This window comes from Schistocerca americana, chromosome 7 (assembly GCF_021461395.2).
Source record: "Schistocerca americana isolate TAMUIC-IGC-003095 chromosome 7, iqSchAmer2.1, whole genome shotgun sequence".
NCBI lineage: Eukaryota > Metazoa > Arthropoda > Insecta > Orthoptera > Acrididae > Schistocerca > Schistocerca americana.
The window spans coordinates 388,729,901-388,742,840 of NC_060125.1; the positions used below are offsets into that span (position 1 = coordinate 388,729,901).

The following is a 12,940-nucleotide window of genomic DNA, read 5'->3' on the forward strand; positions in this document are numbered from 1 at the left end:
TGGGAGGAAAGAAGTTTCGTTCTGATGAAGAGGTGTGCCAAGCGGTGCATGAGTGGTTGCGCGGACTACCAACAGAATTTTTTTCTGCGGGAATTTATGCACTTTGTAATCACTAGAGGACTTGCATTGAGCGTGAGGGAGATCATGTTGAAAAATGATACAGCTTTGTACCGCTTCTGTGCAATAAATAATATTTAAAAAAATATTTAAGGTTTTAATTTGACTCACCGTCGTAGTATCGTTTGCAGTAAGTACCAATTCTGCCTCTAGCATGTTAAGTGGAAGGTCATTCACATATACTAGGTGAAGTCTAATAAAACCGAAAAATTCCAGGGACAACAGATTCCTGATTGGAAATGGAGGAAAAAAGGTCCAATGAACAGAAGTCCGGAAACGAATAATTGTCGTGGTTGATGGCGTTGACGAATGAAAGTTCCTCTGACCACGTGCCGTGTGTTCCTTGTGTGTTGCAGGCTGTGTGATTGGTGCAGCGTGCTGTAAGCAGCAGAATTATCCGGTATTGTGGAACAAGCCGAGATGGTGTTTGTGTACGGCCAAGCAGATGGAAACGGTCGAGAGACAGCACGGCTGTACCAAAATAAGTACCCTCACAGACACCAACCACATGACGAAACATTTCAAGCCCGTTTTTGGCGTTTATGTGATCAAGGGTCCATTTACAGACAGGAATCCGTCCCTGCAGTTTGTCAGTTCGGTTAATGTTCACCGTGTACAAGGAATAGAGTGAAGAACTGGTTACAAAAATACATTCTACCACAGCGTATTTGATTCCTTTCTGAACAAGTTAAAAAATGACTGCATCCGCAGTACCGTGTGAATTTTTGTTATAGATCTAATTGCTTTCGCGGACGAACAAACCAAGAAGTACTGGCCCATACATCGGACATGGATTGGTCCTAAACCGGAAGTCCACATAAGCAAACCAGAGCATCTTGAGGTAAGTAGTGCTACAGAATCCAGTCCACCTTAGCAAACCAGCCCAACTTGAGGTAAGGAGCGCTGCAAAAGCCAGAGACATGCGAAAAGCAAATAGCGTAATGGTTACGTGCTGAGACAAAGAGTCACATCCCTGACGCAGAGGAGTTTTGATACAGGTGTCCATAATTAAAATAACGAAACAACCAGTTGTCGAATCTGATGCTGGTAAAACCAAGCTGGTGTACAGCAATGGCAAAGAGTCATAAGAGCAAAACCGAATGTATTCGAAAGTGGAAAATGTTTGAAATGCACAAAATGCTTTATATCTCAGTAATGTGACTGCAGTGGCGTAAGAAACCAGATAACAAAACCTCAATTTCCTGATTAACTGCTCTGTGGTGCCTCAGAACGTCTAGTATCAGCCTATCCATTCCTTTATTAATTCCTGCTACAGTACCCCTTCATTAGTTAATCTATGCCCCTAGTCCTCAGCACTCTCCTGTAACGCTACATTCCAAAAAGTTCACTGCTTAACATGTCTGCACTGTCCATATTTCAGTTCCATATAAAGTTGCTCTCCAAACGCTCTTGCAGAAGATTTCTGAAAACCCAAATTTATACGCAATGTTAACGTAATTCTGTTTTCCAGAAAAGTTTTGTTTGTTATTGCCGGTATGTGTTTGATATTATCTGTAGCTCCACCGACATCAGGTATTTTGTCGTCCAAAAAGCAAGATTCTTCTACTGCTTTCAGTCCTACTAATTTCCCCTCATACCATAACTAAATATGAAAATGCTCTTGTTTTACATTTACTTATATTGATATTCGTTCTATAGCCTTTCCACAAATATCTATCAGTTTCCTTTAGTTGATCTTCCTGATCCCATAGTGTCTCGGACGCCATTACAGTGTCTTCGGCCACCGTGAAAATTTTACTTTTTCGTCTTCAAGATTGATTAATTTTCCTAATTTTACCTTTGCTCCTTTGATATTGTGGTCGGTGTGCAAAATTGTGAGGTCACCATTGCTGTATCTTGATCAACATGAGAAAAAATACAGCCTCTGTTAGGTGCGAAAAAGAGGTAGTTTGCATCTATGGACCCAACAACGAATTCTACGATTGCTTTTTTCTCAGAGCGAGCTAATGTGGCATTCCTTAGAACACACAGATGCCAGGGGCATTCACTCGGAGAAAGTAGTTGAAGGGAAGCCAAGAAGTGCACCAAATTTTAAGGTCGGGTGTCGGTAGAATATTGAACAGTAATTTGCATCTAGGGAAGGCTGTCCAAGATTAAAGAATTCAACGAAGTTGAAATTTTATTCGAGTGTCTTGGCATGATAACATTCGACAAAGCATATAATAATTCGTGGCACGTCAATACAATATACTTAATGAACTTCATCAAATAATACTAAAGACGAAACGCTCCATCGTCGACAAAGTGAGGAGTAAACATCAGCGAAGTCAGCAGCCAGCAGGAGTCTCACGAAGCGGATACACTGCGACGCTGGCTCTCTGCCTTTCAACTGCGTCCTCTATGTCATGTCCTGCGACTCTTGTAACTGCAATTCGATTTCTGCTGGAGTTGCAAATAAACTTCCACTTCCTGTATTTTAACCCTGAAAACTACTTTTTTTTTCTTGAATGCCAGAAGTAGGTAGTTTAAAAACTAGTCCAGTTCCATCCAGTAACAGAGAATTATATAAACATTGCTGGGTCATACTAATATCTAAATAGTATGTTAAGATAAGTCTGTTGCCATTTGGTTTAGAACTCGATGTTTTAATCTACGTGTTTGTTCACAAAAAGCATTGAGCAAATTTTCTTCACTTGAAGCCATAGCTCAAAACATTGTCGTAATGTTCTCTTTGCCCTATATTTCAGAAAATAATGACGAGCAGCGAACTGATAACTAAAGCAGACAGCTACAGCTTCCTTCACCCGTGGTTGGGGGACGGCCTTCTCACTAGCACAGGTGAGACTCTTTCGATATATGGTGCCAATACGCTTCAACTGCCTGCAATAATCTCTCATGCTACTTGTAAACTTTTCAGGGAAGAAGTGGCATTCTCACCGCAAGATGATAACGCCCGCCTTCCACTTCAGCATCCTGGACAATTTCGTAGAAGTATTCGCAGAGAAAGCTGAGGTTTTGGTAAACTTACTCAAGTCGAAAGCTGACGGGCAGTCGTTCGACATTTACCCCTACATCACACGCTGTGCTCTCGACATAATATGTGGTGAGAATTGGTTTTAAGGTACTTGGGACATAAAGAAAATTTGATAATATCATCTCACTTCGCCTTCCCGTAACACAGATCTCACAATGTGATCTTATGCTTCAAGAAATTCGTGAAGATTTTATTGCAGTGTAATAACTGTTTAGCATTCATTCTATGGGATGCAGCTTGTAAGCAAGTCCATCCCACCAAAAGACGACAGCCTGCTGAATTTTTGACAGAGAAACCCACCGTAATGGCTGGGGATTCCTTGGACCCATTAATACCGAACTGTTATTCCTTTCCTCTTTTTAGTGAACTTCAGCAGAATTCTGTCTCTATTTCCAATAATCTTTTTTTTACCTTTCATTTCAGTGTCGTTGCTTCTGTGTTCCTAATGTGGTGAGAGATGAGGCCATCGTCAATAGTAAAATTTGTTATAAAGCATAGTACTTTACTAAGTACGATACGATTGGCATGTCTTCCTCCGATTTTAAAGATTCTTACTTAATTATGAGGGAACCAGCGGTTTGTTAGCGACTCCTAACATCTATTTATATTTTATTTTGTGTGTCCTGGGCTTAGTTAATACGAAATAATAACAACCATGGGTCTGTGCGAAATTTTCGCACTTTTATAATTTTAAATAATGGCAGTATTTGGAATAAATGTAGTCGCTGGGATAAGGGTAGTTGTAGGAATGAAGAGGAAACATCTTTAAAAATGAACCGAACGATGTGAAAAAATAATCATGAATTTGTGATACATTTTAGTGTTCACGTTTTCATGAATATAATTTTCAACAAAACTCTTTACAGAGCATTACAGTCCCTCTGTTTAAACGGTATTCGAGATAAGAATGTGGCTTTCGTTTTTCATTTTCCTTAAGAGATAAAAAACGTTAGTTGATTTAGTTTCCCTTGGAGAGCTACATATAGTTGCCCGTAACTAAAGAATGGATTTGGTAAACAGATTCCTTCTCTTTGAAGGTTTGTCCCTGCAACTTGTTTATAGCGATCGCAAAAGCAATCTTAATAGGAAAGTTTCTGCTTGTCAATTGACAAGGCATGTTTCGATCAGATGGTGTTAAGTTTAACAGCTGTATTACAATAGTTTTCCCGATGTCAATAAGCTGAGGATTAATTGTAAACAGGGCACCTGTGCGAAACTGTCACACTTGGATAGTAGTAAATAATGACGTTATTTCGAATAAGCGTAGTCGCTGCTATAACAGTTGGCGACAATGACAATTTTGTTTCTCGTTTGCGAAAGTATATTTGTTTAGAAAAGTCAACTTGCACGAAGGCAGATATAATGGACTACCGCAGTGATCACAATTATTATCTATCGCAGTATTGTATTCAAATTGTACAGTTAATATGTACTTAAAAACAAATAAAACGATATCTGTAATAAGATCATATGAAAAAGGAGTCCCTTGCTCTTGGTTAATCAGTTAGTTTCCTAAAATATAGGTATGAGGCAGAGCGTACATGATGTCCATTTGCTTGTGATAGTTAAAAGCGGCCTCTATGGGGCGGGGGGGAAGACGTCTGATGACTTGAAAAACAGGAGTCGGTATAGAAGAGAAAGAGAATCCAGTATTAGAAGCAGAAATTAAAAGAACATTGGAAGACTGAAGATCAAATTAAACAGAAGGGATCAATAACATTCCATCAAATGGTTCAAATGGCTCTGAGCACTATGGGACTTTACAAAAAAATGGTTCAAATGGCTCTGAGCACTATGGGACCCAACTGCTGAGGTCATTAGTCCCCTAGAACTCAGAACTAGTTAAACCTAAGGACATCACAAACATCCATGCCCGAGGCAGGATTCGAACCTGCGACCGTAGCTGTCTTGCGGTTCCAGACTGCAGCGCCTTTAACCGCACGGCCACTTCGGCCGGCATGGGACTTTACATCTGAGGTCATCAGTCCACTAGAACTTACAACTACTTAAACCTAACTAACCTAAGGACATTACACACATCCATGCCGGAGGCAGGATTCGAACCTACGACCGTAGCAGTCGCGCGGTTCCGGACTGAAGCGCCTAGAACCGCTCGTCCACCGCGGCCGGCCACATTCCATTTGAATTTCTAAATTAATTAGGGGAAATGGCAACAAAATTACTATTTGCGTTGGTGTGTAGAATGTATGAGACTGGCGATATGCCGACAGATTTTCGGAGCAGCATCATCCACAAAATTCCGAAGACAGCAAGAGTCAACAAGTGCAAGAATTATCCCACAATCAGCATGAAAGCTCATGCATCCAAGCTGCTGACAAGAAAATACACAGATGAATGAAATGGAAAATTTAGGATGTGTTAAATAGTGATCAATTTGGTTTTAAGAAACGTAAAGACACTAGAGAGGCAATTCTGAAGTTTGGTTGATAATGGGAGCAAGACTGAAGAAAAATCAAGATACGTTAGGAAATTTAAAATGGTGCAAGCTGTTCGAAATTCTGGGAAAAATAGGGGTAAGGCATAACGAAAAACGGGTAATATACTATACGTACAAGAACCAAGATGGAACAATAAGAGTGGGAGAAGAAGGTCAAAGTGCTCGGATTAAAAAGAATGTGAGACAGGGATGTAGTCTTTAACCTCTACTGTTCCATCTGTACATGGAAGAAGCTATGGCGGAAATAAAAGCAGTTTCAAGAATGGAACCGAAATCCAAGCTGAAAGGTTATCAGTAAGAACGTTCGCTGATATCATTGCTATCCTCAGTGAAAGAGAAAAAGAATTACAGAATCTGTTGAATGGAATGAACAGTCTAATGAGTACAGACCGAGAGTACATCGAAGAAACACGAAATTAATGAGAAGCAGCAGAAATAAAAACAGCAAGAAACATAACATCGGGATTGTTGGTCAAGAAATAGATGAAGTTAAGGATTTTGCTACCTAGGCAGTAAAATAACCCATGACGTTCGGAACGAGGAGGACATCAAAAGCACACAAGCAGCCGGCAAAAAGGGCATTCCTGGCCAAGAAGAATCTACTACTAACAAACTTAGACCTAAATTTGAGCAAGAAATTTCTTGGAATGTAAGTTTGAAGCACAGTAGTGAAACGCAGACAGCAGAAAAGATGAGAATCGAAGCATTTGAGAAATGGTATTACGGAAGAATGTTAAAAATCAGGCGAACTGATAAGGTAAGGGGCCGGCCTGGTGGCCGTGCGGTTCTAGGCGCTTCAGTCCGGAACCGCGCGACTACTACGGTCGCAAGTTCGAATCCTGCCTCGGGCATGGATGTGTGTGATGTCCTTGGGTTGGTTAGGTTTAAGTAGTTCTAAGTTCTAGGGGACTGATGACCTCAGAAGTTAAGTCCCATAGTGCTCTGAGCTATTTTTTTGATAAGGTAAGGAATGAGGAGGTTCTCCGGAGGACAGGCGAGGAAAGGAATATATGGAAAACACTGACAAGAAGAAGAGACAGATGATAGGACATTTGTTAAGACATCACAAATGACTTCCAGTATACTAGAGGGAGCAGTAGAGGGTAAAAAATGTAAGGAAAACAGAGACTGGAACACACGCAGCAAATAATTGAGGACATAGGTTGCAAGTTCTACTCTGAGATGAAGAGACTGGCACACGAGAGGAATTCGTGACGGGCCGCAACATACCAGTCACGAGACTGATGATCTCAAGAAATTAAAAGACTTTTTTATGTTAAAACTTTCCACAAATAGTAAGTTTTAGCGCAAAATCATCATTTAACGCCACAAGTCGGCTTAAAAAAACCTTTCTAACGAGACCTCACACATCCGTGAACGATTAGTATGTGTTGAGAAAAAGGGATGTTGATTTGAGAAATAATATAATAGTAAAATGCTGCCAGTCACTGTTCATTTTCTATTAGATGGACCATAAGTTCCAGAATATCTCTACGTTGCTGGCCTTATCATTCTCTGCATGCAGATTTTCTGTGGTACAATGATCGGGCAGGTTTCAGCAGACCATTATATGTGGATCATGCAGGTCACCACACCCTTCAGCCACGAACCTCTCTTTCTGAGGTACGCCCTGCATCATGACACTCCTCTCCCCAGTCGTATGTTCCTCTTTGATGTTCTCCCAAACCATTTGTGTTGCTGAATTACTCAATAGATCTGTTGGGCGACATCGCCTGATGTAAATACTGATGTTGTGCGCCTGATGCTCTTCCTTGATTTCAACCTAGGATACACCAGCGTCTTTACGGAATTTGCTTTTAGATTGTTATTATCATAATAATAATGAATTAAGGATGGATCTGCCTTTTTGCAAGTACACGAATTATTGTTTTGTGTTTTCACCCAAACATAGTTTTGGTGTCCTCACTCTTTTTTTCGGTATTTTCCTTTTATTTTACATTGCGCGTGTCCTGTGGCTGCCAACTAAAATTAGTCACAGTTCTAAATAAGTACATCATCTCATAACTGTAGTACTCTGCTAGTCCCTAGCTGTGACGTGATCGTTTTTATGTACGGAACGTGTGTTTGTACCGTTGAGCTTAACGTTTTCTCCTGCTCGCTTGTAACTATTGCGTCCTGATATGTCGCTGTGACGTACACACACGTTTCACCCTCAGTACAGAGTGATTTCTATTACGCTACCCTACTAACAACCATATCCTTCCTTCTTTTTTTAAATAGAAACTGCTATGGGGACCTCAATCGACGCACAGCACAACATCGATTCTGATTATGTAGCAGCGGTGTACAAGTAAGTTACTTAAATTACAGAGTATACAAAGTATTGTTTGTAAAAATTAATATATTTTTAAGGAATGTTCAAATATATTAAATTCTGATACGATATGAAATATGAATATTGATAGGATATGAAATTACGGTCGGAGGAAGGCAATGGCAAACCACCGCGGCTAGGACCTTGACTAGTACGGTGTGAGAGTCCCCACATCGTCCCCTACGCCCTGTCAAGGAGTATGGGGCCTCATTATCATCATCATCATCATCATGATTATCATGATGAAATGGTCAACCCTGATGCAGAAAGGATGACTGAATTTTCAGAGAAATAAAGCCACATTACCTGCCAAAATGAGTGTTTGGAGAAGCATGAAGTACTGTTGTTCAATCCTCTACGCGTGGGGCACTGAACAAAAGAAGAACTACTGTATTCCTAAGGAAATAAGTACTTGCTGCCAACTGTCCGAGTCTCCAGGCCATCTTTGTCGGCAGACGGACATCTGAAACGACTGAGGAAAATCTAGATCCTTCAGTGAGCTACATTTCAGCAACTTGAGGGGCCGATGATAAACATCTCTATCACTTTTTCCAGCTCGTGGCCTAGCGATAGAATAAAAACACGAATATGAGCTGCATAAATGATAGCGTCTTAGGTTGGAGAACTTTACATTGTAATGGGCAACAGCAGTTTATTGTGAGCAGCCGTTGTTGCCCATGTTACCAAGTGCGACCCAAAGGTGGTGCACCATACGTAGAACGTTACTGTTGCGAAAGCCAAAGCGGGAGCGCCACTGGTTTGTGATACCAAAGCGTCAGCAACTAAGGTTCAAATGGCTCAAATGCCTCTGAGCACTATGGGACTTAACATCTGAGGTCATCAGTCCGCTAGAACGTAGAACTAACAAACCTCAGGACGTTACACACATCCATGCCCGAGGGAGGATTCGAACCTGCTACCGTAGCGGTCGCGCGGTTCCAAATTGAAGCGCCTAGAACCGGTCGTCCACTGCGGCCGGCAGCAAATAAGGGCACGGTACAAACTATCACTACTTCAGACGGCCCCCATGAAAGACGAATTATCGTAGGACAGTAAAACCTGGAAACATTTGTAAGGACATGCGGTAGAGAAATAATTAATAAGCAATTGAAAGAAACACATTTTAATTTCCACATGGGAGATAAACATGTGTTGATTCCCTACCTGTTTACGTCCCAGGTCACAAACGTTGCTCAGTGTGACGACCAAGTGCATCCACGACAACGTGAACCTCACTTACTGATTGATCTACTGATGCGGGAAACAACGGTGGACCACGGAATGTTCAGCTATCGTAACACAGGTCGTGCTGAGCTTGGAGATCTCACATCAAAAAGTGGCTCAATTAGCCGTCGACCCCTCACAGGAGCATATTCCTAAATCGCCACTTAATTCCAACATTCGAATCACGCTCGTCAACAACGGTGCGGAAGGATGACCTCTCCGTATTCCTTTAACACGTCGACACTCATGAAGAGCAGCAGCACTATTGCTGTAGCTTTGATAAAACAGTTTTACGAGTATGGCCCTGCTCACCTTGTCCAGACCCACGTTGACTGATGCTTGTGTTTCAACCCTACGTCGACTTACCAGTACCGGCGCCTGATGGCAAGTCATGACACCAACATCACTATCAACGCAAGTCCTCCATGGCACAGTCAGAAAATTTGTCCTATAAAGTGAGGTACCCACACAGTAAATAGTTTTCCGTGTACACTGAATCAAGTAGCGAAAGTTTAATCATGCACTGATCAGCCAGATGATTGTGACTATCTATCTAATAGCCCATATGTCCATCTTGGCACGGATAACAGTGGCGACGTGTCGTGGCATGGAAGCAATGAGGCCGTGCTAGGGCGCTGGAGGAAGTTGGCACCACACCTGCACACACAATTCACCTAATTCCTGTACATTTCGAATAGGGGCGCGATGAGTTCTGATGCCAAGTTCAGTCACATCCCAAGTTTATTCGATCGGGTACATATCTGGCGAGAGGGGGGGCCACCACATCAACTGACCCACCACTGTGTTCCCTGAAGCACTCTATTCCGTCACACTCCTGGCCTTGTTACACGGCACATTACCTTGTCGAAAAATGTCACTACTGTCGGGAAACATGATGGTCTTCAACCAGCGTACGAAACTCGTTGGTCGTCGTGGTGCCCTGCATGAGCTCCACTGGACCCATGGAAGCCAATACGACTCTTCCCCGGAGCATAATGGAGCCGCCTCCAGCTTATCTCCGTCCCACAGTACAGGTGTCAAGGAGTTGTTCCCCTGGAAGACGGCGGATTCGCGTCCTCTGATCGGCATGATGAAGAAGGCTTTGGGGTTCATCATACCATGCCACGCTCTGGCATTGCGCAACGTCCTTTGCCGATGATAACGTGCCCATTTCTGTCGTAGTTGCCGAGGTCGTGGTGTTGGCATTGGCACATGCATCGGTCGTCGGCTGAGGAGGCCCAACGTTAGTAGTGTTCAGACTAACATATAATCTGCCCGGCATTAAAGTCTGAATTAAGCTCCACCACAGTTCGCGGCCTGTCCTGTTTTACCAGTCTGCCCAACCTATGACATCCGACATCTGTAATGAGGGATGGCCGGCCAACTCCCCGACGTCTGGACGTGGTTTCACCTTGATTTCCCCACGTATCGAAGACACTCACCACAGCACTCCTCAAACACCTGACAAATCGTGAAATTTCCGAAAAGCTCGTTCCAAGCCTTTAAGCCATCACAGTCTGCCCTGCACAATCTGCCCTCGGTCAAACTCATGTCGCTTGCCTTCCCCCTCTAACACACGGTCAGTGCGCTAAATGATACTACATGCACAGTGCATGTCTGACTAGTTGTAATTCCATGCCATGGAGGCGGTGCTTTGGCCTGGATGGGTTTATATCGGTAGTAGGTCGGTGGTCATAATCCTCTGGCTGATCACTGTAACCATCCTACAGTTTTCAGAGCACTAATCGGTCATGAGTGCGCCAACGTTCCGTTCACATGCGTAGTCAGAGTGATCACGGTAAGGAAAGAAGATAGTTGATAATGCACCTGTATTTAAAAGCAGACACCCACTGCAACGAAGAACGAATTAGACGACACCTGACGGATATTTCTTCTCCCTCTCTCACTGTTATATTTCCTTCATAGACCATGATACGCTCGCTAAGCCCGCGGGGCAGAACAGGTGATTTGGATTGTTGAAAGGGCCAAATAAGGTGGCGCTCAGTTTCACTTCAAAATTGTAATTTATTGTAATTTAACAACACATTCAAACAAAAACGGCACATAGCTGAACCTTTACAACTACTGGTTTCAAAATCCAGTTCTTTCATGGCTAAAAGTCTCCAAACAAGAAATCTTAAAAATCAACAAGATTGCCTCAGAGCAAAAGTGGATAGGACAAACATGAACAAGGTGCAATACAAACGGCTAAAGGCCACAATTAAATTTCAAATTTTTAAAATATATTACCATAATCTTTTAAGGTAGAAGGCCGCAATGTGTTCGCTTAAGGGGAAATTTTAAGAATAAGGCATTAAGTGGCTGAAGGCCCACAGATTATTTTCCAAAAAATCAAAAAAAACTTCAACCATTAAGTTTTAAGTGGCCGAAAGCATACTAAATGAAAAGCAACGCAACTAAATTTAAGAATAACGTTTTAAGCGGCAGCAGGCCCACGCCTGATTTTCCAAAAATTCAAAATACCTTATACCTCTAAGTTTTAAGTGGCTGACAGTGCACTAAATGAAAAGATCGCACAACAACCTTCAGCAAAATATCCACTTGCCAGAATTCAAACTTACTTATATGGCCTGAAGGCCTTTAATTTACATAAAAAACAATATTTTTTTTGTAAGCCTTGGCTATAATAGATTACCAACAGACCATTAAACATCCATTAAAAGGATATTATAGACAAAGGCACTCAGGTGCCTCCAAGGGAGCGGGGGGGAGGGGGCTGGGCCTGCCCTCAAAACATTAATGTTTACTTAGGTGAGACAGGTGGTGGGCCCAACTACACTTGATCCGTCGGTAACCCAACCAAGAGACAGTCCTGGACCTACCGACCAAAAACTTACTAGCCACCAATCGTATATGAAAACTCAAAGGCCAAACTATTACGGACGTGATTATCCACAATGAAATACGTATTAAGCTGTCAAATTTACACACCGTGTTGGGCACCGACAACAGGTGAGGAAAGGACACTGCCTGAAATTACATTAGTGGCCAGGGCAGGCAACCGGAACACTAACGGCCACAAGGCAGAAAATTCCGCTGGTGCACTTGAATTGTAGTGGACAAACATACTTAATTCCAGCGCACGGCGGCTCAATAACACCACTACGGCCACTCGGTGTTGCTCACAGGAAAAGCTCCCCAACAGCGAATCACCGAAATGAACGACACAACATGAACAGAGGTGGCTTGGGTACTTAAGACACCACTCAACGTTGACGTCCTGGGTCGGTGAGCCACGAAGTTCGTAGCGATCGGACAGCTCCACACACGCTCCTACACTGCGCAGGGACCGCTAGCTGACCCAGCCGACTGCGCCGCACGAAGATAACCTCCCTGGTCCGCACCAACAGACCGACTACCCTAAGAATGCCGACATCTAAAATAGTCGTCAGTGGATATAACGCCAACTACACACATAACCTGACAAACACTTATACCAAGTTTCCTGGCAGATTAAAAGTGTGTGCCCGACCGAGACTCGAACTCGGGGCCTTTGCCTTTCGCGGGCAAGTGCTCTACCATCTGAGCTACCGAAGCACGACTCACGCCCGGTACTCACAGCTTTACTTCTGCCAGTATCTCGTCTCCTACCTTACAAACTTTACAGAAGCTCTCCTGCGAATCTTGCAGAACTAGCACTCTTGAAAGAAAGGATACTGCGGAGACATGGCTTAGCCACAGCCTGGGGGATGTTTCCAGAATGAGATTTTCACTCTGCAGCGGAGTGTGCCCTGATATGAAACTTCCTGGCAGATTAAAACTGTGTGCCCGACCGAGACTCGAACTCGGG

General features: G+C 42.9%; 1 protein-coding gene across 1 annotated transcript in view; it reads left to right on the plus strand.

Annotated features, from left to right (window-relative positions):
- LOC124622960 (cytochrome P450 4C1-like) overlaps nucleotides 1–12,940 on the plus strand; it is a 58,819-nt gene that overhangs the window by 22,080 nt on the left and 23,799 nt on the right. Inside the window, 4 exon segments of the mRNA XM_047148751.1 lie at nucleotides 852–958; nucleotides 2,826–2,916; nucleotides 2,996–3,181; nucleotides 7,812–7,881. Of these exon segments, the coding sequence (XP_047004707.1) occupies nucleotides 852–958; nucleotides 2,826–2,916; nucleotides 2,996–3,181; nucleotides 7,812–7,881 (454 nt within the window).